The following is a 27,242-nucleotide window of genomic DNA, read 5'->3' on the forward strand; positions in this document are numbered from 1 at the left end:
CAAAATCATCCAAGCCTGTCTCGGAGGGGCGCCATCCACAGGAGAGGAGGAGACTGACAGCTTTCCGAGGACACTACTCCTGCTGCAGTGGACGAGTCTACAGAGGCGGTCACACAGACGAGGGCAGCACGGGGCCCCTGCAGCCAGAGGGGCCACCCTCACCAGCACACATCAGGGACAGAACATTATATGATGTGGGATTAACGGCTGTTGCTCATTTGAAAATAGAAACTTTGACTTGGTGATGATATTTGAGGAAAACATGTTACAGGAGGCCTATTTCAGTATGCAGTGGAAAAAACAAAGGGAAAAATAAGCAAGTTTATTCCTTGTATCCTTCAATACTTACATTTACTTTACAATAATCTTATTTTAGCAGTAACTGACAAGCAAAACGTAAATGTCCTTGTACATTTTAAGCAGCTGTGTAATCAAACCAAGAAACGTACAGACAGGTGTTTTACTTATTACGACTTCTTCTCAGGTCTCTGTATGCTGTATGTGCTCTCAATGTACAGACTAACACCTCACTCACGCTTCTCTATCATTTTTATTAGTGTATGGATTTTGATGATTCTTCTTGATTCCTATCATAGCTCAGCCCAACCTGAGCAGAGGTCTAATCAGCCAGAGTAAGTGAGAACACCTGTGTTGGTGTCTGATTGACTTTAAGTCTGAACGAACAATTTTCAAGCAGATTTGTCATAAAGCTTGTTTTTCCCCATTAACAAGTCAAAATTATCATGAGTTATCATAATCAGTAATCAGCTTATTTTGACATTTGCGCAAAACCTATTACACAAGCTGACTAATTAATAGTTCACCCCCAATTACCACTTGGAGGTTTGCAGTAAAATCTTAGACATGAGCATGTCTACACCATACATGCTTCACATTTAGATGGAAGGCACGACACAACTGGTATCATGTTAAGATCTTGTTAACTGGAGGATGCAACATTCATTCCACTTCAATCAAAGGCTTCTCTCACAGGTTAATATATTATAAACTGTAGTATCACTGTGTTTTGGCATCTAATATGGAACACTCTGAAGTCAAATGTGAATATGTACAGCAACCGCAGTTTATTGGACTGAATTAACTTTGATTTGCCATTACAGACAACACAAAGCAAAGAGTAAATATAAGATATCGCTCAATGGACAGTTAGTGAACATTTCTCAAACAATCAATGAATGGTGTACAAAATGGAGAGTCTGAAATAGACATGATCTGTCTACTTTTCTTCAGAGAATAAAACATTACTGGTATCATCATCATCTCCTTAAATCCTGTCGCTCCAGAAGTCGGACCTGACATAATATTTTTACGTACAAATACAAAAAAAGGAGGGGGGGGGGGTTTGGTCTCTTTCTCTTTTTTAAATAAGCTCTGAAGAGTGCTGGGGAGCAGAGTGGTCAGGCAGGTCTTAATCATCTAGAAAGTCATCGTCGAGGTTAACGTCTGTGGTGTCGATGTCATCCAGCTCCATGTTGTCCAGGTCCACTTCTAGCTCGTCCAGAGTCTACAGAAAGACACACACAAAGCAGAAGAACCAATTTGAATTGTATTTTTTATATGAATTGTGTTGTAAAAATAAAACATAAGACATCAAGAGCATGAATGTCAATTGAGAAAATATCCCTCTATTTTAATAAAAATATAATTAATGCTACAAAACAGCAGGTCATTCAAACAACTGAAATAAACAATATTGATTGACTATTAATTCATTCGGACTGAGTAACAGAAACCATTGTATGATCAATAGAACAGACACTATAATCAAACGATAAAGACAGAAGAAAGACAAGTCCAACCTTATCTTTCTGTGACTGTGAGAATTCAGGGATTTCCTCCTCCTCTTCTTCCTCTTCTTCCTCCTCCTCCTCCTCCACTGTTGTAGGAGCAGCAGGTTCAGGCAGTGAAGACGTCACGACTGCTGCTGCAGCAATGGGAGCTGCTGCCACTGACTCCTCACTTTCCTGTGTCTGCCGGAAAAAGTGAGCAAACTAAAGTTTGGCTGAAAGTTTGAATATTACTGAGCGTTGTTTCCTCTACTTTTTATTGAACCTTTTGTAAAATCCTATTACAGAAGGTGAACAGGGTAAACAAAGCATATGTAACTGGCTGCAAATGGTTTGTAATCAGGTTAAAATTAGATAAAAGTTGGCTCAACAGAAAATGTTGGATACTGCAGACAAACCTTGGAAACAGGAGGAATGAAGGTTCCTTTGGGCTCGTAACCCTGAGCCTCCTCAAGAATATTCCTGTCTTCATTGAGCTGAAAGATGTTAGAGTTTGTTAAAATACAGGTGAGAGGATTGAGATACAACTATGGAATATTGTCTGCACACAACACAACTATCTCATCTGTTAATTTAAAACTCAAGCAACTCACCGTGACAAGAGGATAATCTTTGGCAGGCCTAGTGGTGCCCAAGCAGGTCTCTCGCAGGTAATGCTCAGCTGCGAAGGCTTCTTTCAGCCCGGGGAACAGATTCTCATACTCTGTGGGGTCTGCTAGGGACTCGGCCGCCTGCAATGAAGATTCAGTACAATGTGCCATGGCCAACAACAAATACCCAGATATTCAAACTCTTCTATTCTCTTTTTAAAAGGCAAAATCTACAATCAATAAACAGCAAACTTTCGGTCCAAAACCCCCACAGATGGGGTAAGACCCCCAGAGTTTCCGACCTTACTTAATCTTAGATTTACACAACATGTCCTTGCTGTAGCAATATTGTTTCTAATAAACCATAATCCTGATAACAGAACTGACCTTCTGGTTGACCTTAGCCAGGTTCTCCCTCCACAATTTGACCACACGGGACACCTGACTAGGCAGGTAGGTGCGAGCCAGGAAAGCAGCTTCAGGTAATCGGTTTGTCCTGATCAGAAGCTCCAAACACTGATCCAGTCTGTGGAGACGATATGTAGAACATTTACCCAGGTCGCCACATATTGCATGTCATCAATACATATCTATTCCCGAATTTGTCTACCAGTGTCACCACCGTTCAGTCTCATACTGGTACTCACTTCCCCTGCAGGAAGTAGGTCATGAAGGCCACATTGTTCTTGCCGTCCCTCTCTGCCCCCTCAGCCAGCTTGCCCACCATAGTGGCGTTACCGGAGGCAGTGGCAAGGAGGAGCAGGCCACCGTAATCCTGGGCGTGGTGCAGGCACTCCTGGGCCAGGCCGAATTGGCACTTACTGATAGCCAGCTCCGCTAACTGCTTCCACTTCTGCTCTGCCTGCAGGGTTTAGAATGACAAATATTAGAAATGTACTGGACACAGAGAACCTGACCAATGACAATGTGACATTTTTAGAGTGGGAAAACATGTGATATGCTACAGAGTTTGCCTCAGTTAGCCTGCCAGCTAGCATGCTCTTACCTCTGCCTCCACAGCCAGCTGGTAGGCGATCTTCAACTCTCCCAGCTGCAACGCCAGCTCAAACCTGTGTTCTGGGTCTGTGGACACAGCCAGCGCCTGCTGCTTGAAACCCTGAAGAGACACAGAACAAAAACAGATCAGCATGGGCCGACTACTGCATCTGCATCTTTTCTGGTTTTGAAGTTGAATTAAAACTGACTTACTGCAATAAAAAAAGGAAATCAAGTCCTACTGTAGTTCCATACCTGTTTCTCCAGGAAGTGGGCCACCCTGGTCCGCTGCTCTTTAGGGATTGTGGGTAGCACCTTGTCAGCCATTCCAAAGTCCCTCCTCATTACAGCGGTCTGGTACTCCAGGACAGAGACCAGCAGGGAGTAACTGACAATGTTGAGCTCCTTGTCTCCCAGGTACAGACGGTCATCTTTTGGTATGTAACCCAGCAGGTACATGGTTCTGCAGGGAGAGAAGGCAGCAGGCGTTAAAAGATGCAGCATCTGTCACAGCAATCAAATAGACTTTTAGAGCTTGGCACAAAGTCTATAAAAGGTTTACAGGTTTTACATTTTACTCAGCAATCCACATACCCACTTCAATTCAAGCTAAACTATCTGGATTTGTACCTGTCCAGGTGAGCAATAGTGACGATCTCTCCTCCTACATAGTAGTTGAGTCTGTTCACAGAGCTGGTGTAGATGAAGCAGTCTCCTACCCAGAGGCCAGTCTTCACAATCTCCTGGATCTCTCCCTGGACCTGGACATAAACAGCAAGAACACAAAGGTGATAAATGTAACGGTGTAGTTTTAACACAAGACAACACTCTTCCATTCTAAATATAGAGCATTAAGTTGAAGCTATGATATGATGAATACCAGAATTTGGAATAGCGCTCTGTGGCTTTACCCATGATTCATTAATATATACATTAAAAACCCAATGAGCATTTTAAGCACTGAAAGTAAAACAAAACTCCTAACAAATGGACATTGTATGCATCCACATCCACACACCCACCTCGAAGGCATCTTCAATACCATCCTCGGTCACTCCTTCATTGTTCTCTTGAGAGGCAGCTACTTTATCTGCCATATAACGCAGAATGAAGAAGGACTCCTCTGTAGCAATGCAGACCAGTTCACCAGAGTCTGACCAGAAGATCTGGACAAATGGAAAAGCAGGGAAAAAAGGGTGAAGGAGAGAATGAGACAAAAACAGAGAGTTACTAAAATGACTGGACACCAGCCTCTGAAAGGCCTTTAATAAATTACTTACATACAGATCAAGATATAGAAGCACAGAACTGCTACAGCTACTTCGTTACACAAAAATCAACACGTGTAGAACCAAAGAATTTGGTAAACATTGCCAGAGACTACATTTATAATCATATGAAGGCCAGGACCGACAGGTAAGTCAGTCTTACGTGTTTGGGCTGGATCTCGATGCGGCGGACCAGCTCTGTGTTCTCCCAGTCATAAAACGCCAGGCCATTCACCGACCTCACCCCAAGCAAGAACCCTCCATAGATCCCTGCAGGGAAGAATGGAAATACATCCAGTGAAGAAGACAGTGAGGAACTATCTACTTTCAAAACCACAAGTCTACGAAACAGCAATGTTCACATTACCTTCAGCTCCAAAGTCAGGCTTAAAAGACTTCTTTTCTTTGAAATTTTTGAAGATTTTGACGATACTGCTGCTTTCTCTGATGGCATACCTGTTATAAAATTTAAAAAAAGAGGAGTGTAGCAGTTATTTCTCAACCCTCTGGTACAGAGGTATAAAGCAAGTATCTCACCTACTCTTTTCAAGCAGCATACTTACTCAGATGAGTCATGTGCCCAGACAAACTCCTGCGCTGAGCCGAAGCTCTTGTTCCTCAAAGCCATTGCAGTATAGATGATATACTCTCCATCTCCACACACCACAACAAACCTGGTGCACACAAAAATGCACACATGATTGACAGAGATCTTATTGCACATTCACCTGTAATCTGGCTACTGAAGACAAACATTTCTGGTGCTCATGTCTGACTGGTTATGACATTTTTCAGAAACAAGCAGGCTGAGCATATGCATACCTTCCATTAGGGTTATGCTGGATGGTTTGGGGGTAAATCTCACAGCTGCCCATGTCTTTGACAGCCAATGGCAGCCTCTCTCCATCCTTGATCTCAGCATCACCCATGGCCTTCAGGTTGGCTTGCTGTATTTCGCTGTGTTTAGCCCAGATGATTTTTCCATTCGTGTCCATAGACATGGCCGGCTCCTCCCGACCCACCTACACAGCAGAGGGAGACCGAGCAGAAAGATGGGAGGAGAAAGAAAAGACATTTTAGTTTTAGACTCTTCATAGTGAGTTTCTATACAATCAATATTATTTTATAAGAATTACTCTTCCACTCACCTTTATAATTATGCTGCCTTCGTCGTATCCCAGCGCCACATTATTGGAGCCCCTGAGGCCACACACACACCATACTCTCTCCATGCCATAGTTCAGAGTGCTCTCCAGGCGGTAAGTGCTTGAGTGCCAGATGCGCACCGTACCTGCCGAGGGAGGAGGCAACGTTGCATGAGGCGATGATCAATGAGGCCATGAGATGATATGTATTCTGGGGGTGTTTGTGTACAGGGGTGAGGATGAATGCTCACCATCCTCTGATCCGGTGATGATGATGGGGAGCTCTGGGTGGAAGCTGACGCAAGAGACGTTCTGGGCGTGGCCCTCCAGAGTCTGAACACAGGTCTTGTTCTACAACACACAGTTGAAACTGTTATTTTTAAAACTATCAACTCTTTTAGTAACCTGTAATCTTTTACTTTATATTAAACATAATGCAACAAAAGCCTGTGCCATGCTGAAGTGCTTATTAGTTCCATGATCAGTGTTCTGTGGCTTACTCTCACCTTCCCGAGAAGGAAATGAATGAAAGGTTTTCTAACCTGGTAGTCCCAGATCTTGACTTGGCGGTCATCAGCCCCTGAGATGAGGTAGGGCTTGTCTCCTCCACTGTAGTAGTCAATACAATTGACTCCTTTCTCGTGACCCTCCAAAGTGAAGTTGGGAGACGAAGAGCCTAGCTGCCAAACCTGAAACAAGCCAGAGGACATGACAGAGAATCACTGAGTGCACTACAGAGACATTTAATTATATATGTGGGTGTAAGGTAAGACTGAGCTTCATCTATAGTCATTAAAGAAACTGCAGTACTGCAGTAGGATCTGGTGTCCCACAGCACTCATCCAATGACAAGACAAAATTAGCAGCAGTAAAGGTGAAAACAGCAACAGCAAGTGGTCTCTACCTTAATCGTCCTGTCCAGGGAGGCACTGGCAAACTGGTTGTTGTCCTTGGGGTTGATGACGATCTGCATGACATAGTGAGTGTGACCCTCAAAGACCTGGCTGCACGACCACTTCTTCTCCCAGTCCCACAGCTTGATCAACATGTCATCTGCACAGAAACAGAAATACATTCATGCATGTGCGTACACAAAAATACATGCGCGTATGTAGACACTGGTATTTGAGTTGAGTCAGAAGAGTCTAGTATGCGACCAATTAAAATATCACGAGTTTACTAGCGCACCACTGCTGGTGAGGATGTAGGGCTGGGTCGGATGGACAGCGATGCAACGGATGTAGTCAGAGTGGGCCTCAAACATGTGGACCCGCTCCAAGGTGTTGTAGTTGAACACACGGATCTGCATGTCATCCTGAGCACAGAGGGAAAAAAAGGGGGAAAATATTTGAATATTTTCTGACTACACAATTCATTGAGTCAAAAAACAAAAATAGACAAAAGATCATCACCATTACAAAGTAATCTGGTGGTATATGCTATTTGAGACAAACACACAAAAACTGTATAGCGAGATAATTCCTAGAATACTTTCTGAGCCAACATTCAAACTGCAAATACCAACATAACACCAATATCAACTACAAACAAGATCATACTCTCTTTATAGTCATATACTAGTTTGCAAAACTGCTGGTGTTATGGATGACTACTGTCCAAATCCCAACACAAACAACTGGATGTAACTCACCGCTCCAGTGATGACCCAGTTCTTCCTTGCCACGAACTTAGAAGCTCTGACAGGGAGGTCGCATACTTCAAAAGTCTTTACAAGTGTCTAGAAAAAAGAGCATTACCGACTGGTTTTAAGTTTGCAGCATCATCATTGCTTTTATGTGTCATCCTTTCCATATTGTGTAGTGAAACGTTGTATGGGTGGCCCATTTATTTGTGATCATACCTGTGTTTCGTGGTTCCACACACAGACACTGCCGTTGTACAGACTGGCCAGCATCCATGGCTCAGTTGGATGAAGGTCTACACTCTTCACTCGGTCTGACCTGGCTGTCAGCCTCCGCTTGATGTCCAGCCTCAGAGGCTGAAAAGACAGAGGAGATCAGTGTCTTTTCCTAACGCTGTTCAAACTCTCAACATGAGGGGCTTTACTTGGGCATTTAATGATTTGGTAGAAATTCTGTAGTGTCAACGTAAAGACCCGGAATAATAGGACAGGCAGTAAAGCCAAAGTAACCGTTAGCATGCTAACACTGAGCACATACACAACACATTACAATGATTCCAGTAATCATATACGTATACACCCTAACGTTATTATAATTCATTAGACAACTATCTCAAAAAACTGTAAGTACATATAAAGCTTACAAACAGCCAAAGTTCGAAATATTAATAGCCGCTAGCTACAAGCTCTCATGCTAATTTAAGCTAGTTAGCCGCTAAGCTATTTACAAGACTGCATTATTATATGACAGTTTGACTGTTCACTGTCCTTTTAACATTAAATCAGCAGAATCAAGTGACATGTACGGAAACAAACCATGCCGGGGACTGTTTTAAATGTCTCTTACCATGTTTTATCCCCGTGTTGTCACAATAAGATCCGATAAATGTGTTGTGAACAATCCGTGTCCGAATGTTGAGACTTCAGTGAACGGACCACTGGATACTGACGTGGAAGTTCCTGAAACTCAATCTCGCGTGAGTTGCGCTGCGGAAGTGGTGACGTGACGTGAAGGTCGGTGAGCTGTGAGTGCGACAGTCGATGAACTGCCACGGTGACAGGAAAAGACTTGTTATCCATGGCTGTATGACAAGTTGAGGTGACATTATACCAAGACATTTTCATATGTCTAATTTGATCTATTTTGTACTTGTCCGAGATTTACTGAGCAGTGAATACAACTTTGGTTGGAGGCCCATTAGAACACATGATGATTGTTCAGCATTTGTTATTAACTGAAAATATATATTTTTTTATATTCATCACTGAGCTGATTGAATTCAATTCCTAACACTATAGAGGTGATTGAGAACACTGGCATGTCCTTAAATTAGCTATTTTGGCTTGTTCTTATGTGATTTGATCAGAGTTCAAAGGTTTCATTTTTTCTCTCCTCTCACCTACAAGATACTACCATATTTATTCCAGCAGATGGCGATTTAAGCATTGCCTTAACTGTGACTGTAAGATGTGTTTAATGCAATGTGTAACAGATGTGAAAATGTTGTTACACTCAAGAAGAGGAAGCAGTATTGGTTATGTTAATTACAGGTGTTTTAGAAAGAAAAATACTGACTAGTTAAGTACCATCACTGTTTCTGATGTTAGACCCACTGTAAACACCCAAACTTAAAGTTCATAATAGTAACATGTTTGTCTCTGTTCATACACAACACGATATGTTGTCTGAAAAGCACCTTTATTCATTTTTTCATCAGTTTGGTAAAACATGTTATTGTGGAGCAAACAAAGACCTTGTTAACTGAGTAAATGAAAACAAACACAGATATTTAGCATTTTATTCTTTTCTCTTGAACACCTGAAGACAAACCACATCTTCACACGTCAGCTCCTGTGAGAGGAAAATGAATCTGTTAATATCATTAAGCAGGAGGAGACTTGAAATGAGAGCAATAACAGTATCAAAACTGTCATTACCATACTTAACAATCACATTCTGCTGTGAAATACATCCCACTAATCCAACACATTCCCCACATTATGGTTAAAGTCTTTCAACTTTCTACTGTCAACCCACCAGGTAGAGTTTATCTCCTTCGGTCCAGTGTTTCCAGCCACGTTTGGCCTTCTCTCCTTTCTGAGTGCACACCAGTTTGTTCCCCTCCCAGGTCACCAGACTCTACAGGACAGCATATAGTGCATTCATTAAACAATTATCTTAATTCAAAACTCTGTAATGTATTTTTTGACTCAACATTGAGGTAAGGAATAAGCCTGTCACTAAAATGTCCTGCTTTTCTTACCTGAAGGTGACTGCCGCCATGAACAATTGCTTTCATGTTGATGTGTAATTAGCACTGAATGAAACCAGCTTTTAGTGTACACTAATTATATTTTTCTTCTTTTGACATAAACAGGTACTAAATGTATCAGTCAGTGTGCCTATCAACTAAATAACAACCAGTTTAATATATTGTAATGAATTTTACTAGACTGTAAAAATGCAATGCTTTAATTTCATGAATTCTGTTTAAAAATGAATCTTTCTTACTCTCACAACTACATTGATGATAAGGGTATGCCTAACATGCCTGCGAGTATCTGATGCACCATTGGCAAGTCATTTTGTGCAACAAAGCCATCGGATGTCAGTGATGTTATGAAAGGCTGAAGATGTAAACAAGATTTTCCCTGCACTTCTTTTTCAAATGTCTTCCATCCGTTGGCATTCAGTATGCAACAGTGCATCACCGCTAATCTCAGTTCATTTTGTCTCATCGGCACACCACTGTTGGTTGCCTCTGTTTTCAGCGCTGATACCACAGACCAATCTTTGCCCTGGCCACGCTTAGATAACACCGTTCTCATTATCATACAAGCAACAAGGAAAATGAGAAATATCGAGTCATCAGATAAACTATCGCTGACTCATGTCCCTTCAAGGACTGCATGTACAAGAGGTCAACCCACCTTGACATTTCTGTTGTCTAGTCCCTTGGTGTACTCATCGAACTCAACCCCTACAGTGAAGGCGAGCTCATAATTCCTTAAGGTACTCAATGTTTTGAAGTCAAACTTGTCTCCATCTTGGGCTACGACTTTGGTCTGAGACAGGGAGATGGCAATTTTCCTTGTAGCAAAGTCAATATCTGGGGCGAGAATAGAGAAACTCAATTATACAATCTTTTCAGGGCTTCCAGATTATGGTACATTCATTATATTTTTACAGGAATAGATAAGATAATGGTAATATGGATGGTTTCCCTCACTTCTATGTTAATTCTTACAGTATACTTAAATTGTTTTTCTGGGAGATTTCAGTCTTGATTTCTGGCCATGATTGAAAAAATAATGTAGTCGACTGGGCATGATTTTCAAATCATACAAATTTTACTATTTGACATCAGAGTTGTTGTATACTGAAGAATCAGTGGTGAAATAATTGTCAGAAAAAAAAGTTTTTGCATTAGCTCCAGATTAGAACGAACAGCAGCGCAAGGACAGAAACACTCTCTTAACAGAGAGACTGACGGAGCATGAAATTGGATGATTTTGTTACTTGTGCAGCTTGTCCAAACTATCACATCACCCTGTAACACTACTTTAACACGTAACTAAGACATCTCAGGCCAAAATTAAAATCCACCAAAATTAAAGGTTTCTTACTCAGCACTTTCAAATAATCCTCAAATTTCTCACTGGTTTCCAGTACCCATTTCCCGTTGAAGTCTGCAGGCATGGTGGCAGCTGGTGACACTGTGGTGTTTAGACTTTGGACGGTGTATGGAGGGGGAAGGGACAGTGTGGCCTCCTGCTTTTATATGAGTCAGGGGGCATGGGGGCAGAAAACTATTGATAAGTGAGTTTATAGCTTGAATGGGATTGGCAGGGGCAGTCGTTTTGGAGGGGGAGGAGGAAGACTTTCTTTCAGAAATCAGTCATTGAGGGAGGTTATGGAGGGTATATGTGGGGGTGCCCACACACATGCACCTTTACACACACACACACACACACACACACACACACACACACACACACACATGCAGACAGTGATGGTCAGTGTACAATGTACAGACAGGAGAAGCTATTTTGTAACATCTGCCAACAGTGTGTGCTCTTTATTTTATCTTTTTTCTGTGGCAAGCTCAAATACTAAACCAGAATACCTGAACTTTGAGCATGAAGGTTAATGAAGTTCAACTAGTCTTGCAAAAAAAATCTCTTAAAAAATCAATGCTATGAATATAGCAATTTGAAGTTCAATTAACTAGTTTGAAATTATCTACTCCTTCTCCATCATTGAAAAATCCAGAATCTATGAATATGCAAATTTCAGAAGTTTGAAGTTTTAATCCTTGAGATTTTCATCATATCAAACCCAAGTTGGGACACTATTTATGGCTGGCATTTATTCTGCACTAGCCATTAAATGTGTTTACACTCATTAGTTATCTGCCGCCATTCTTGCACTGGATTCACAGCAATCTATGCATGTAACTGCTCAAAGCGATTTCCTGCTTTCTGTGATTGATATACAGATCATTTCTAATGCAAGTCTGGTACTTGCATTATTGAAATGTCAGCATTACCACCAGTAAACACAAGTGTCGCCAAATCAACCAGGACTAAAATCTTCAGGATTACAACTTTAACAACTGGACATAAGATGTCTCCTACTTCACTCAAAAATCCACTCTCAGTGTACAGCATGTGTGCTGGAGGGTTCAAGTTTCCATATCACACTTCTGTAATTGTATATTGAACCATGACTGACTTGCAAGCTAGTTGTGATATCACAAAATCATGCTCTTAAGTATACATCTTAGACTCAGATTTAAGATGAGCAAAGAGAAACTTTCCCCCTTCAGCAGATGGATGTGAAAACAGCCTTCTAGCATCAAACTCTGCACATAGCTCATTCTGCACAGTGAAGGTCAAACATCCAACTGACATAACAATAAGAAAAACACATTTTTTGAGCAGAGGGAGACTTTAAAATCAAGCTAAAATAATCTCCTGTACAGAGCTGTTTGTCTGTTGATTGCTGAACATGAAAGTCGAGTAACTGACTTTCTGTCAGACAACCCATGCACTTACTAGAAAGGCTTTGTTGATAATAAATGCAAATGCAGAATTTACTCAGGCTCTGTTTCGACCCCTCCCTGAGAGCATAATTTTTTTAACCAGCCAAAGCAAGAGTAGGGAGAGATCAATAACAACCCCCCTGGGGAGCCATAAATAAACAGAGCCTGTAGGTAGACGCTGGGGTGGTGTCGGGGTGTGCACAAGAAGCAGCAGGAGGCAGAACAGCAGGACAAGCAGCAGCAGTATCAGCAAAGAATGAGCAAGTGAGTTGGACAGCTTACACAGACTGCTCAATTGGTAATGGCAATGCACAAAGTGAGCTGACAGATTAGCTGATTCAGAGCACAGCGCGGCTTGAGATGTCTGGCTGAAGCTCCGCAGGCTTCACTTCACTCGCTGAAATTCTCAAGCAGAGGCCCTCAGATTCGCACCATGCATGTCTGAAAAGGCATTTTTGGATAGAAGGAGCTTCTAACTCCTGATCTGTGAAACTTCAGTAAATAACAACCAATCATGTCACTGGTTTTTCACTGTTGTATGAACTGCCATTTCATTTTCCAACAAGTCTGATCAACAAAACAAAAAGATGAAATGGCAGGTTGAACCACTCAGAAAGACACATGACATTATTGAGCACTGTTTACTTTATTGATCGATTCATTGTACTATCAATGGTGCAGTCCCAAAGGAACTGGGAGGGATAAATACACACTTGAGACTAAGCATCTGCAGCAAGGGAGTTTACAGCCCTCGAACACACTCAAATCTTTTTTTTACATCCACAGCATTCACTGAGAGAACTTAAATGGGATTAACCCTTTTAATTTGTTGCATTACTGCTCTCTTCGCTTCACTGCGTACATTACTTTCCCACTGGTCATTTCAGCGCACTGCGTTATCATTCTGGCTCACCCATCAGCTACACCTACAGTAGCAGTATGCATGCACCCAACACATCTATAACTTGCTAATCAAAAGAGCACTCGCCCTGCGACAGATATGCAGTATTGCATTTTGTGATGTTACATGATACACACCTGCCCTTTACTGTACTGTATGTGAACCGCCTTTGGCAGAGTAAAGCAACAATCTTGACGGAATATTTTGCCAAATGTGATGGTTGTTGTATTTGTAACAGAAAAATACATAAAAGATTGGTAGGTGGACCTATGTAGAGATGGACCAAAGGGAAGTTGGATGGTTTGTCAGAGGCAGGGAGCCGGGGGCCACCGTCTCGTTCGATCAGAGCCAACTTAGGTCTTCTTGAAGACCTGCTTGGAAACAACTCCTGCAGCTCTCAGCTCCTGCAGAGAACAAAATACAATTGAAAAGTGTTTAGAACGACCTTAACATACTCAGACATCATTGGGACTAATGGGAATGACAAAGAGGAGCATGACATGATCATAAGCCCTACTTTCTTCCCTAAATCATACAATCAAAAACAGAAAACTGACATAGCAACTGTAACTAGGGGTCGGAGGGACTGAGGATGGGTCAATTATTGGTAAAGGATGTAAGGAAACATTGAATGTGAAATACTTTAAATAATTTAAGGTATTCTAAAGGACAGCAACAGTTTTCTACAACACCTTCCAGCATCCACCTTGCAAAGTATTTTCTGCCACCAGAGGCCACTGTTGCTCTACATTTAAACCCTCTTCCAGCTCCTGGGAACTTCCAACTAATAACTAATTTCATGGCTGCTGATTGAAAACATCTGTTGGCACCACTTACACTAAATAATTTGTCTGATTATTTTTCTTTAGCTTCCATGGCAGTAATCATAGGGAGAGAAATCTGATAATGCTGAGCTAATGAAAATGGTAATGCGCTAGTCATTATTTTAAAGTCTTTTCAAATGCTAATGCTTTCATTACAGGCCACACTGGGCCACACAATGAATTTCACAGAGGAGATGTTTAAAAGAAAACTTAATGAAGGCCTTCTAACGGACATTAGATTGGAAACGATAATAACATGGCAGAGGCTGATGGTGACATGTGCTGGATCACTAGAAGACTCATGATGACAAGATGTAGAGTAGCAGAATCTGGATGGCTTCATTCATTTCTAATTTAGCATCTTGCATCATCCTGTATCAATCCTTCTGTTTTCCCCTTAAAACAGCATATTTATGGATAGTTCCTTATACAGAAATAACATGATTTATTTGGCAGTAAATGAGCTACATCCACATGCTTGTAAACCTTCATATTGGTTGTTTATGGCCCGTGTGCATGCACCTCACACAGTATAATGTTACTACTGCTGGAGTGAGTGGGCCAATTCATGAGTCACACTTAAAAAAACTATATGCACCGTGCATACAGTGCTGTGAGGCATTTTGGATTTGGATTAAAATGTCCAAATTGCATGCATTAATATTCATGGCAGGAGCTGATGTTTTCTCACCAGATGAAGCTCATCTCCGTCCACCCAGTGGGTCCAGCCTCTTCCTTCGATCTCCCCCTTCTGCACACACACCAGCTTGTCTCCCTCCCAGGTGATGGTGGTCTGCATGAGGCCAGAGGTCGGGGGAGAAAATGTGATTATAACACACGCAGGATTCATGCAAATGTGGATGCATGTTTCCTCTCATAAACATATAGATTTAAACACATGTATGCTGAGGGAGAGGCTCAGTCTTCCTCCACCCCTATTAAAAGTAATTATTCCGATAAAATCCGCACATACAGACGCACGTCACCCTTTCTCTCAGCCACCCTCCAAACAGCTTATAGCTTATCTATAATCAGCATACAAAAAAAGGTTTTTCAAGGGGCACCACAGATAATCTTTGATCCTATTTAGCATTCAGGGACTCAATCTGATTAGATAAATGCGACTCTTGCCTCTCCCTGTTCTTTTTCTGCAGTATCTGACATTGGTCTTCATTACATCAATTCATTGACAAGGGTGTGAAAAGTTTGAGCAAAGTTTTGCAAGTATGGTGCAAAGTTTTGTATAAAGTGGCCACATGTCACCACACCATATGCTCATTATAGTCTGGAGGGGTGCCACCAAGAAAAGTCAGTTTGAACACCTCCAGTACGGGTGGGAGATTAACGCCATAGGCCACCTCACCTGCAGCAGTGTAATTTAACTGTAGAGGATAAATAAGTGGTTTAACAGGCTGCTCAAAGGTTTAAAAAAGTAACGCATCATGTACACATTCATTAAAATGCATAGAATCCCCCTCTGAATAATATATATACTCACCATGCATTTCCTGTCGTCCACTCCGGACAGATCCTCCTCAAACCCTTTGCCCACATGGAAATCCATGTTGTAGTTTTTGAAGGTGCTGAGGGTTTTGATGATGATGTGGTCGCCATCGTGGGAGATGTCCTTGTCAGGCTTCAACAAGGTGGCGATCTTCCTGATGGCTACATTTACATCTGCAACATGGGAGAAGGGCCATGAGAAACAGACGCATACATGTATGTACAGATTTATATTCATTTAAAATCGTTAGATGCAGCAGTGTCCAGTCTAGTTTTTCAATCCAGCTTGTTCGGATTGAGGTGGAACATTTCTGTTGAGTTGAATTGTGAAACGTGTCTGATATTCCTGACAATAACTATGATTATTGCATTACACTAATTGGAAGATATTAAGTATCGCAAAAGAAAAAATACATTTCTCTGATTACTGTGCTGACACAATGTGAGATATGAAACAAAATACAGGATGGCTGCAATCTCGCTCTACTACAGACGAAATATTAGGATTTCTATGAATAGCAGAGGATTATTTACAGGTTCATAATCTTGACATCAAGAGCTCGATATTAATGATGTAATGATGATATGTACAAACTCACCAAGGGCCTTCAGGTACTCCTCGAAGTTATCGCTGGAAATCATTTTCCAATATCCGTTCAAATCAACTGGCATGTTGGCTGCTTCTCTGCCGGCTTCCTTACTCCCAGTGACTGAGGGGGGGTCCGCTGTGGACGGCTACTGGTGACCGAGTGCAGAAACCTGCTGTCAAAGCCTCAATATGAAGCAAACTCGCTCTAATCCGATTACCTGTTTCATTTCCCCATCCCAATCCGCACCACGCTTTCCCTTCATATTGTATGATGGGAAAATGCGGCATGCATACATAATGTAGAACACACATGTGCGCTTTATGCTGGAGACTGCTTACTCCGCCTATGTGGGATTAGGATGAATACACGTCCTTTACTGACCGACACAAGCGCACTTGTACTGAGGTCCACGTGTGGCAGATTTAGCCTGGTTCTGTTGAATATAATGAGGACGTTTCAATCATGTTTACATCAGGGTTATTATCAGTGGTGGAAAGTAACTAAGTACATTTACTCAAGTACTGTACTTCAGTAGGCCTACAAATTTGAGGTATTTGTAATTTACAGTGTTTCCACTTTATGCAACTTTACTTTTTACTCCACTACATTTGTCTGACAGCTTTAGTTACTGGCTACTTTTCAGATTACAATTTTCATACCCATGCCATAATTTTCATGCATCTCCAAATTGTGTGAATTTCTTTTGATAAACTGACAGTTTTCCTTTATGGGTTTAGGAAACTCTCCTACTTCTTAAACGAAATAAACTATTTAAAACAAACCTTGAATTAGCTGGAAAACAAATCATAACAAAGCTGAAAACAGGTCATGAAATGTGGACTTTTTAGAGATACATGGTTCTTACAGGAAAGTGACGCTACAAACATATGATGATGTTATAGACACTACCCAACAGTGTATAAAGTAGTTAAAATCAGCTCAACCTTAAACAACTACTGCAATAAAATACACATTAATGCAGCAGTAGTATTAATCCAGAACACTGACAGGGAGCATTTTACTGCAGAATGAGTACTTTTACTTTTTATTTTAACGGTGTGGCGTTGCTACCTTAGTAGCCAGTAGTAAAGAACCCAAATACTTCCTCCAACACTGGTTATAATCACGATGCGGGGCCATCGGCAATCAGCCTGATGGAGTATCACACAAAGATCTATTAAAACATTGATCGGCCTGTGAATGTGACCGACCACGCAGAGTGGGTAATAAGTGCAGTACAAAAGCAGAATCACCTGAGCCTAAAATGATCCAACTGGAACAATTAAATGTGGCACTATAGGACTGTCACATCGTTTGTCTCGCTCAAAAGACTCAATTAATTTGATAATCTCTCTTTTGGGCCAGCTGCAGCCATCCCACTGTCTAAATCCTTTCCTGACTAGAGCACAGACAAAGACACACACACACACACACACACACACACACACACAGCATCTTTCAAAGGATGCCAGTTAGTATCACTCACAGTGGCGCTTTCAGACATTGGCCTCAGTGAGAAAACACCTCCTGTAGCTGAGCAACTGTCAGGATTATTTTAAATCCTTTGATGGAAAAAAGACAGGCCTCGCAGACACACTGTGTGGATGATAATGGGGAAGCTGAATAGATCCACGATGAATTGCTGTTGGGAGGCTGCAGTAGAGTAGAGTATTATTATTAGAGTAGAGTTTATATCTCTACAATTAAAACTCACAAGAGGTGTTCTGGTGGCCTATAGTGGTGAAGATGCACACCGTCTAATATAAACAATACATACACACAAACACGTGGTGGTAGTTTAACGGCTGATTCTTGGATTGTTAAGCATCAGGCCAACAAAAATGAATACATAAATAAAGTTTTCTGTAATTCTGTCTCAAGGTGTTGAAACAGCATTTAGACCTTCTTGATGGAAAACTAAATGTGCAGAAAGTGTAATGAATTAATGGATGTTTGCATCTTGAACTGTTTCACAACCATTGTCTATTATGAAGGGATTTCTTTTTGGGATGCTTTTGACCTTGTCTGCTTTCTGGAAAAAAAGATCAATAGTTTGTTCACACGATTCAGTTTTCAAGCTCTTTAGTTCATATTTTCTAATATATCTTAGACACTGAAGGCCCGTCTCCGTTTTGATTAAGGTTGGTAGACTGTGAAATCACCAAGGACAACGGTGGAAATAAGCCCAAGAATTTATAGTTTTATATGTTGTATTTTTAAAAATATGTTACCTGGTAGTGTAGTTTAGTATTTTACAAACTTTCTTTTTGGGATTTGGGTTTTTGGGGGGACTTGGACTCATGACCTCATTATTTAAATAGTCCTGGTTACGGCCCTGCCTGGTTTATGATTGTATACATTTAGCCAGCTACAAGGAAAAAAACACCAAACATACTTCAAATATACAAGGTTTTATTTCAATGTATCCATCTCTGCAATGATGTGCAATGTGTAAAACTACAAAGGATGAAAACATTTAGCAAACAAATGTTTGTTCACACTGTGACACAAAGATGAGGCTCAGTATTTGCAACATTTCGTGTGTATGATTCAAAAGACACCAGAACAGTGTAGACGTTTCCTACAGAAAACAAGTGATGCATGGAAAACACATTCAGGCCAATTGGTGCTTCGATGCAGACGCTTGCAGGTTGTGCAAACCTCTATCACATTGCAGTCCAGTGGAAGTTACCAGAGCTTCCAGTCCCTGAAGACAAGCACTGATCTGTGAGTGAATTCACACTTCAAGGGCTCCCGTGTTCAGCTCAACGCTGCAGCAGTCCACCTATCAGTCATCTAGACTCTTCACTGGCTGTGGAGCCTGTTTGGCGAGCGGCCTCAGCACCGTGCCCTTATTTCTCCTCTCGCTGGCCTCTGTGTAGAGGTTGTGCTGGTGAATATATTCTATCACAGAGTCTGGTATCAGGTACTTGACACTCTGACACCGTCTCAGAGCCCGGCGGACCTCAGTGGCGCTCGTCTCATTCCTCACCCATTCCCTCACCAGGAAAATGTTTTGATTATGGCGCGAGAGCGTTTCCGACTCATGCACGGCTCGTTCGGGCTGAAGACCCCCTCGACTGACGCAGACGAGGCCAAAACGCCCGGCCACCTCCTCCACGTGGTCGTCCCGCCACAGGCCAGGGATCTTGAAAGTGTCGAGAAAATCAGCTCCACACAGGAGCTTCAACTGGGGACAGGGGCCTGAGGGGAGAGGTGGAGTAAGATAGTGAGGAGGAAGACTGCTTACTTCTTTGAATATTTACCATAAAAGAGGTTAAAACAATAAAATAAGGCACAACAAATATGACTCCATAGAAAAAGGTAGTGAAGCTTCCTAAAGCTCTACTTTAAGATAGCTTATGATGCTTGCTGATGTAGAGTGCTTCATAAAAAATAAAGAGCTTGCCTCAACTCAGACCCCTGAATCATTTGTCTCTATCTTCAAAAGGTATTCACTCATCAGTCACCTGTACAATTTTGACAGTCACCTTTCAGGGGTCTGGCATCACTGGTTTCCTTCAAAAGATTTTATCCAAACATAATTATTCTGTGATCGGCCTAATCATTGATATTTCAGTTCTCATTCTGTGCTTTTTTTGAGCAATTGTGATGGCAAAGAGTGACATAATCCTCAAGTGGTGCTAGTTTTGAATACATGGAAACGGGCCAGTTGGTGTTTGCCAACTGGCTAGTCCACAATCAAGCTAAAAAAAATTGCAATCCCAGAGTGTCCATAATGCTGGGGGAAAAAGAAATTAAAAAACTGGAGGCAGTGGTGATGAGAATATTGAGGAAAAAGCAAGTGCACATTTTAAGTCTGGACCAGGCAAATGAAAACTCAGAACATGACTAAAACTGACTTACTACTTCTACAAATTACACAACTTAGATATTCATGGTGCTGGAGGCTAAATAAATATTTATAAAATGAATTACCCTTGGAGTTCAACTTTTCCGTACAACACTCAAACTGAACTATGACTTGTGTTTTGAAGACGCTACATAAACATGAACAAAAAGCATAGCAAACATAGCAAACAAACTAGAGACTTTTTTTGGCAAAAATGTTCATCGGTTATTCCTATCCACAATTCTATTTTTCATGAAAGTTTTCATCTTTATGCGGTGTTGTGTAAAGAAGCCCTGACATCTGGTTATAGGTATTCCTGTAAATGTGATTTTGATAAATCATTGACAATCCAGGAAAATGTTCCTGAGTACTGATTGGCGAGTTCACAGTTGTACAACAACCATCATGTTCTCGCATGCTTTAGCTATGTATTTGTGAGCTTGTCCTTCCTTTGAGCAACACACACACACAGTCTTAAAAGTATTAAAACTATCCTTAATACTCTTTAACTGCTGTTAGTCAGGACCACGGAGCAGCATTAGGCTCCTACTTTGCATGTGTTAAACACAGGCACATTATGTGGGATTGATGAAAATCCTTAACCCCAAGTCTGTTAGAGGGCTTGTTAAAGATGGGATAAAGAAATACGATCAAAAAGGTTTTATCAAGCACTGTGTGTTTTGTACATTGTAAGAATACCATTATTGTGTAGGCTCCCATCTCAAAAAGAGTCTACAGCCACACTAGTGGATCTGTGTGTACCAAAGCACAGCAATGTTAATGTTTGCATGCTAACATGCTCACAATAACAATATTAACATGCTGGGGGTCATGAATATCTGTATATATAAAAAATGTCATGGCAATCAACTGAATAGTTGTTGAGATATTTATACTTTTATATTATATTTGACTAAAGTGGTGGACCTACCAACTGACATTATCATCCCGGAGTGAGAGGAATTTACGTTCAATGCTACAAATTAAAACCAAATATAAAACTGAAAACAGCTGGGGTCAAAGGGTTTCAGAGCTGATCCATGTTCCCAACAGTAAGAAGTTCTTACTTGAGAGAGGAGTGTTGTTTCCACTGGAGTCGTGGTGCGTTCCTGCGCTCTGCTCAAACTCCTTCAGAATACGCCCATGATGATACCTGCCCAACAACCAAAGGTATGAGACAGAGACTGTGTTGTTACCAGCAGCTAGTTGTTCCACACATGTGATGAGCATGATTACTTTTATGTGTATTCATTTATTATTTACCTTACTGTGTTTATGCATTTGAATTGGCAACATGTTTTTCAATCTAAACCTCACGCCAATAAAGCCTTTTCAAACTGAGCTGAATAACAAAAAGAGAAATATCCATGAGTCACAGAGGAACTTGTAAAAAATATGAATGAAAAACTTCACTGTTTTCAAGTAAAGCTTCTTAAAGGTGTTCTAGTACATTTGTGTGTGTGTGTGTGTGTGAGATGGCGTGTGACGTGGTCTCCGGACAACAGGCCACTTCATGCCTTGATCAGCACCCATGTTGCGCAAACACTCATGAGGGGATTTGTGAGAAATGTGGAGGAGGGAAGAATGTGAATAAAATGAAAGAAGTTAGAGTAAGAGACCTTTTTAAAATAAGCCTAAATACTGTCTGTATCACATGCCACATGACATATAAAGTGTGTGCAGTAATACAGTGTGAGGTACAGTCAGATCATTAATTCTATGGGGCTAATCCTTGATAGGGCCCAGCTGCAAATACATTTCATATTTGTGCACAGTAAACTTCTGCGATATGGAGTGAGCCTCAGACTCAGACATCCTTTATTCACATCACCTCTGCTTGCCTCTCTTCACCCACATTCATGTCCCAGACAGCCTTTTACAACTACTGTTGCCCCTGATTTCACCTCATGAAAAACCCAGACCTGACATGTGTCCAGTCTAGTTTGGCAGCCCCCGAAAGGCCAGAACCTGTAATTTAGGCTCAGCAAACCTGGCAACACTGTTACATAAGTGGTTGTAGTTGGCATAAAGCAGTGTGGGCAGAGGAGCAGCCGAGGATGGTCAATCCCTGTGAACTCTGCTGGTGCTGTGGAAAAACTAGGACGTGTCAGAAAAGAAAAATATTTGTCTTATATCCCATCAAGGATGAAGAAAGATGTAACAGGGACAGCAAAAGATAATGGAAGCAAAAAGCAGCTACTGAGCAACATCTCTTGTTGGTGGATATAAACCGGGACCAAGATGTGCTTGTTGCTGTCAACGTGCTTTATACCTCATGGTGACCACAGTCTCAGTCCAGTCTGGCTGCTGGCTCTCCCATTCATCAACCGTGACCCAGTTGGAGCCCTGGAGCGCCAGCTTTGCCATGGCAATTCGGTGCTTAGCCAGTGCCAGGCCTTGCTTGCCATAGCCGTCACTCACTGGAGACACGATGCCACCCACCACCTGGTACTGGCCTGAAGGGGGAGAAGATTAATGCAGTTTTTCTAGGTCACGGCAGGCGATGCAGAAATGGAATATAAATCAGTAGATAAAGTAATCTCTAAGTGATACTGATGTTTATATTATTAGTGCTTCGTCAGATCTCACATTTGAGGACAAATGCTACAACTGATCTTTTTAAAATGGGGTGACGAAGGCGCAAACTATATCATTGCTTATAGCTTATGTTGTGTAATCAATTTGAAGGGTTTAGAAAAGGCTTTAAACAATGAGTCAGACAAAAAGGTTTGAAAAATCCTCAGTTTGATGGGGAAAAACAGAAGCAAATCATGCTAATTCTAGTGTTTAAAAAACAGGCAAAAAACTCATTATTTACAACTGTAGCACAGATATTCAGCAACAGGAGAATAAAAACAGCTTATAGTAATTTTCTGGTTACCCTCAAACATTTGTCAGCTGATGTCTTATAGGTAAGAGGTCAAAGGGAAGCTGTAAGAGCATTATTTATGTTCCTGCCCACTGAAATGCTACTCTGTGCATAGATTCATAAAGCATCTTAGAGAGAGCTGACTCAGGACCAGTATAACTGTTAAAGTCTAATGATCTAATGATGACCATGTGATCAGGCCAGTGCTCTTATTTAGAGCAGCTTTGGAGGTAAATGGACCTGGGTTTATATAAAGGAGACTGTGTTTGCTGACACAGTTATTACATGTGGTAGCACATGTCAAGACACACAGGCTGCGTTTCATTTGTTGTTTTACATGCCCTCGTTGGCTTCCCCTCCGCCACCATCATGAGTGTCGTTCCATTAGTCTGAAAAACTGAAGTGAACTTGGTGAGATCGACCCTCGAAGGGCAGAGGGAGCAAGTCAACAACGATGATCACTCCAGAGGTGTATATCACTCACAATGCATTGCAGTCATGCAAAACACGTCCATGGTTAGGTGGCAGTACGTAATGTACATTGATCAACATTTCAGTTTACACATCAACGTAAATATGCTGGAGTTAGCTAATGAGCTTATTTTCATCTGTGTGAAAATTACGGAAGAAATGGCTTTTCAGTTTAAGTTTTTCTAATATATGTTATAGGTTTATATAGGTGGCTTATGTGTTTAGGTTCACTTGCCAAGATATTTTAGGTGTTGAACTTTCTTCTCCAGCTAGTCTGTAAACTTTGTCTGCTGTCTGCTTGGGGCCGGACAGATCAGAGACAGGAGGTTTATCAGGGCTTGTTTGCTGGAAACAGCTGCCTGCTGCTGCTGCTGCTGGAAACAAGGTTGATGAGAGCGGTGAAACCCCACAGTTGTACTTATTTGTAGACCATAATAGAAAAACAATGAGCTAGGGTCTAAAAGGTCATGTAAAGCTGCAGAGTTGGGTCATAATTCTCAATAGGTTAATCAGTGTGATTAACCCCTCTCTCACTACACACACAAGTCATTTGATTCATCGTTAATAAAAAGAATATACTTTTTTTATTTAATAATTTATAATATAATTTCTTTTTTACAGGAGCTGCTTTGAGCCTGAAAGTTATCCAGAAAGTCAAATAAAACACAAACGATTAGCAGACACAGTGTCTGTGATGTCTGACCTGTGCTGTGCATGTGGTCTCTGGCCAGCTCAAACAGCCTCATGTGCTGGTTGGTGATGGGATTAAAGGAGCCGCAGGCTAGCAAGACTAGTGGAACACGGCGGGTGGCCATCTTGGTTTACCCCCTCACACCACTGTTGAAGAACCTTGGGGGAAAGCAGAAGAGTTATTAACATTGTGCAGAACGATTTGATATTTGATATTTAAATCTTAAAGTCAGTCTGGGCTTATAAGTACCTGCCGTGTTGTAACATTTTGCAGAGGTTCGCCTTAGTTGGATTAACCTTAACAACCTATTTGTCATTTGGTGGGAGTATGAGTACAGCGTTAGTATCAGTGGTCCCAGTGAGAGTCAAACCCATAGCACAGCCATTTTCAGCCCATTTATCATTGGGACACCCAAAGCAGTTAGAAACACTGGCAAGAATAAATGTGTCTGCATTTTGCTGGAGTCAGACACCGAAGGAGGGGAACAACTGCAGTTTGTTTTAATGTGTACATGTGCGTGTAGAGAGTCTAGAGGGAAATTAACACCAGCCCCTGTCCAAACATTAGTTGAATGGTTTATTTCTACCAATGTTTCTGGCAGGTATCCAGCCCTCACTTGAAGAACTTAAATGTCACTTTAAACATGAAATTTGCTAGTTAAATTGCTAACTTTAATCACTGTATAATACTTAAACATGGCTACAAAACAACATTTTATAGTGTCGCCTTCCTGTCTGACCACTAGTTCTGTCATGTTACTACCAGTTTCCTCTAAATATATATTATATTGTATTTGTTTATGTGTGTGATTTGTATGACTATTTTGACCAGCTTTTGTTACCCTATTCTTAGAGATCTCTCAACATTTTATGTCCCGTCTATGTCTTGTGTTATAATGTCCTATTATTGTTTTTGTTGCATTTTAGTTTTCACGTAGAGCTTCTTGCTTGAAAAGTGCTATAAAAAGAAAATGATTCGTTTTATCTATTTATTGACTGACTAATCCAAAGATTTCTAATAGATTTTGTATTAGTTCATCTACTGTATGCAATTGATATCTTGAGATAAGGATGCCAGTAACTTCCTGCAGGAACCTGGATAATTCTTTGATCCAGCGCGGTGTAATTGTGACTTGAACTGGCGACGGGGGCATGCTATGTGCGCCAGAACAGAGACCGTCGCCTTTCCCACTTCAGCTAATAAGTTCATAGGTTTGACTTTATTAGACGTGGAAACTATGAGTTGCTGTAGTTTTTTGACAGTTGTTACAGTGCAATTCAAGTCAGAGGGCAGCATACAAAGTCCAACGACGTTCAGTCAACGCCTTGACATTGAACAAGCGGCTAACATTAATTAGCCTAGCGGACCAAACTACGTGCAGAGCGACAAACACACATGCGAGTGGATGTATACATAACACTGAAAAGTAGTACATTAAAACGGTCATATAACAACATACACAACGCTTACAGGCAGGAATGAGAAATAATTTAATTACCTTCTTTTCACATTGTTGCTGTTTTATGTGTGTGTCACACTCGTCGCCGTCCCCCTTCTGATGAGCTAATGCTCGAAGGTTCCGCAGAGAAAAACTGGCTGAAGTGCGACCCCTGGTGGAGGAAGGTTATTCTGAGAACTGACGGAGCTCTCCATGGTACTGAAATACACAGAACAAACGGGTGGCAAGTGTTTGTGATCGCACACAGTAAAGATGCCCAACATGATTGCTGTGCATTAGCTTCTCTTTGAGACCTGTATTACATCATTACACTGAGGTTTAGTTTGATACGTTCTTGTGTCTCTGTGGCTGAGGACAACATCTTCCCAGAAGAGACCTACTATAATCAAGAGCTGACCTTTACAGCGGTGCAGCATCAAACACCTACGTGCTCCTGGTAACCTTTCATTCCATTGTTGTTAACTGCTTGTCAGATGAGAAGGAGAAGCTTTGTTGAACACTAATTGACTGTCTGTGGTGCAACCAGCAACTGATTACAAAATGGCTGTACAGCAAATGGCTTTTCTAATAACTCTGCTTTTTCGCACGTTTAAAAGAATGTGAAGGTTCAGGTAAGTGCTATGGCATTCCACAGACCTGGTATATACCTGTAGACTCTGCACAGCGAGGACAGTCATGGCTACAGGAATTGCACATGCAGGCATACAAGTAACTAATTTCATTCCTATTTCATAGTATTGTCAGTTTTAAACCCAATACTGCACCCGGGGTTACAGAGGCCTTTTGTGTTTCAATTCTAGGTCTATTGGTACATTCCTTTTGCAAGACTTCAGGGTAAGAAATTGTGGGCATGCATGCCCCTTTGTGAAGAAACAAACAGACAAATATCATCCTATTTCAGAGCTAAAACTTGTTATGCATGCATGCTTAGTCGGCATCAGTTAAAATCCACAACTCAATTTGTACCAGCAGAGAGGAGTTTGCCTTACCCAATAATCTGTGGTGCCACACCAGAATTAGTGCAGAAAGACAGAAAAAGAGCTATCAGATTGATTTTCTATGGGTGGAGGAACATCTTCTGGTTTGGATTGTCTTGGGTGTAATACTACTGTAACATGAAGTTAACTTGGACATTAATGTTGAGTTGTAAGAGTCAGATGGATGGGACAACCAGGTCTAGATAGTGTATCCTGATAGCATCATTGGTTCAGTGGTTCGTTCATATGAAAAAGACATTTTCATGTTCACATATACTGATTAAACTACCCAAGATCTTAGGGTTAATTTTTGTAATTTCTATCTTTCTTTAAGGTAAATTCTTGCCAAAATTAACGTTCTTATAACAGTGAGGATCCAGCGCCTTAATGAATGGATCTTTTTGTTAATAAGATGAATAATTTAGCAGTCATAAACGGTTTAATAATTTATCAGTCATTAACTGTTTGGGCTTGCTCCAGAATATAGATGCTGGTAAAAAGTGAAAAAGGCAGCCAGCCAACTTCGTATGCGCTTGTGTGAAATGTTGAGAGTAAAATGTGTATTTGTCAATTACATACAAAGCAATATGTCAGTGATGCCACAGTGAAT

The 27,242-nt window shown here is 41.2% G+C and overlaps 3 protein-coding genes across 3 annotated transcripts; all 3 read right to left on the reverse strand.

Moving 5' to 3' along the window:
- Positions 1 to 1,062: 1,062 nt before the first annotated feature.
- On the reverse strand, positions 1,063 to 8,356 carry copb2 (COPI coat complex subunit beta 2). The gene is made up of 22 exons (XM_070918412.1): positions 8,297 to 8,356; positions 7,669 to 7,806; positions 7,459 to 7,545; positions 6,996 to 7,122; positions 6,712 to 6,860; positions 6,350 to 6,496; positions 6,059 to 6,158; positions 5,811 to 5,953; positions 5,485 to 5,684; positions 5,226 to 5,336; positions 5,030 to 5,118; positions 4,826 to 4,932; positions 4,417 to 4,560; positions 4,025 to 4,155; positions 3,650 to 3,857; positions 3,405 to 3,515; positions 3,046 to 3,260; positions 2,786 to 2,924; positions 2,402 to 2,539; positions 2,207 to 2,284; positions 1,821 to 1,991; positions 1,063 to 1,525 (listed from the first exon to the last, which is right to left on the reverse strand). The coding sequence occupies exons 1-22, from the start codon at positions 8,297 to 8,299 to the stop codon at positions 1,430 to 1,432; spliced, it is 2,832 nt and encodes a 943-aa protein (XP_070774513.1). The 5' UTR covers positions 8,300 to 8,356; the 3' UTR covers positions 1,063 to 1,429.
- Positions 8,357 to 9,247: 891 nt separating this feature from the next.
- Positions 9,248 to 25,743, reverse strand: nmnat3 (nicotinamide nucleotide adenylyltransferase 3). Its single transcript, XM_070918819.1, has 9 exons — positions 25,695 to 25,743; positions 24,209 to 24,354; positions 22,438 to 22,621; positions 21,233 to 21,318; positions 19,104 to 19,516; positions 11,077 to 11,221; positions 10,381 to 10,559; positions 9,488 to 9,589; positions 9,248 to 9,301 (listed from the first exon to the last, which is right to left on the reverse strand). Exons 2-9 carry the CDS (start codon positions 24,318 to 24,320, stop codon positions 9,248 to 9,250), a joined length of 1,275 nt encoding a protein of 424 aa, XP_070774920.1. The 5' UTR covers positions 24,321 to 24,354; positions 25,695 to 25,743.
- On the reverse strand, positions 13,749 to 16,394 carry rbp1.1 (retinol binding protein 1, cellular, tandem duplicate 1). Its single transcript, XM_070918155.1, has 4 exons — positions 16,322 to 16,394; positions 15,718 to 15,896; positions 14,911 to 15,012; positions 13,749 to 13,799 (listed from the first exon to the last, which is right to left on the reverse strand). The coding sequence occupies exons 1-4, from the start codon at positions 16,392 to 16,394 to the stop codon at positions 13,749 to 13,751; spliced, it is 405 nt and encodes a 134-aa protein (XP_070774256.1).
- Positions 25,744 to 27,242: the final 1,499 nt, after the last annotated feature.

The sequence above is a fragment of the Enoplosus armatus genome, chromosome 14 (assembly GCF_043641665.1).
Source record: "Enoplosus armatus isolate fEnoArm2 chromosome 14, fEnoArm2.hap1, whole genome shotgun sequence".
Lineage (NCBI taxonomy): Eukaryota > Metazoa > Chordata > Actinopteri > Centrarchiformes > Enoplosidae > Enoplosus > Enoplosus armatus.

Bases quoted from the DNA above. Each gene is read 5' to 3' on its own strand.
- copb2 (XM_070918412.1), bottom strand. The intron at 7,123-7,458 runs GTGAGTTACATC...CTCTGTGCTCAG, and splicing joins ACTGGGTCATCACTGGAGCG to GATGACATGCAGATCCGTGT. The intron at 3,858-4,024 runs GTACAAATCCAG...CTCTCCCTGCAG, and splicing joins ACTATTGCTCACCTGGACAG to AACCATGTACCTGCTGGGTT.
- nmnat3 (XM_070918819.1), bottom strand. From the start codon at position 24,320: ATGGCCACCCGCCGTGTTCCACTAGTCTTGCTAGCCTGCGGCTCCTTT. The intron at 19,517-21,232 runs GTAAGAACTTCT...CTCTCCCCTCAG, and splicing joins AAACAACACTCCTCTCTCAA to GCCCCTGTCCCCAGTTGAAG. The intron at 9,302-9,487 runs GTGGGTTGACAG...TTCCTCTCACAG, and splicing joins AAGGAGATAAACTCTACCTG to GAGCTGACGTGTGAAGATGT.
- rbp1.1 (XM_070918155.1), bottom strand. From the start codon at position 16,394: ATGCCAGTTGATTTGAACGGATATTGGAAAATGATTTCCAGCGATAAC. The intron at 15,013-15,717 runs GTGAGTATATAT...GGCCTCATGCAG, and splicing joins TGGACGACAGGAAATGCATG to ACCACCATCACCTGGGAGGG. The intron at 13,800-14,910 runs GTGAGAAAACAT...TGTTCTCTGCAG, and splicing joins ACGGAGATGAGCTTCATCTG to GAGCTGAGAGCTGCAGGAGT.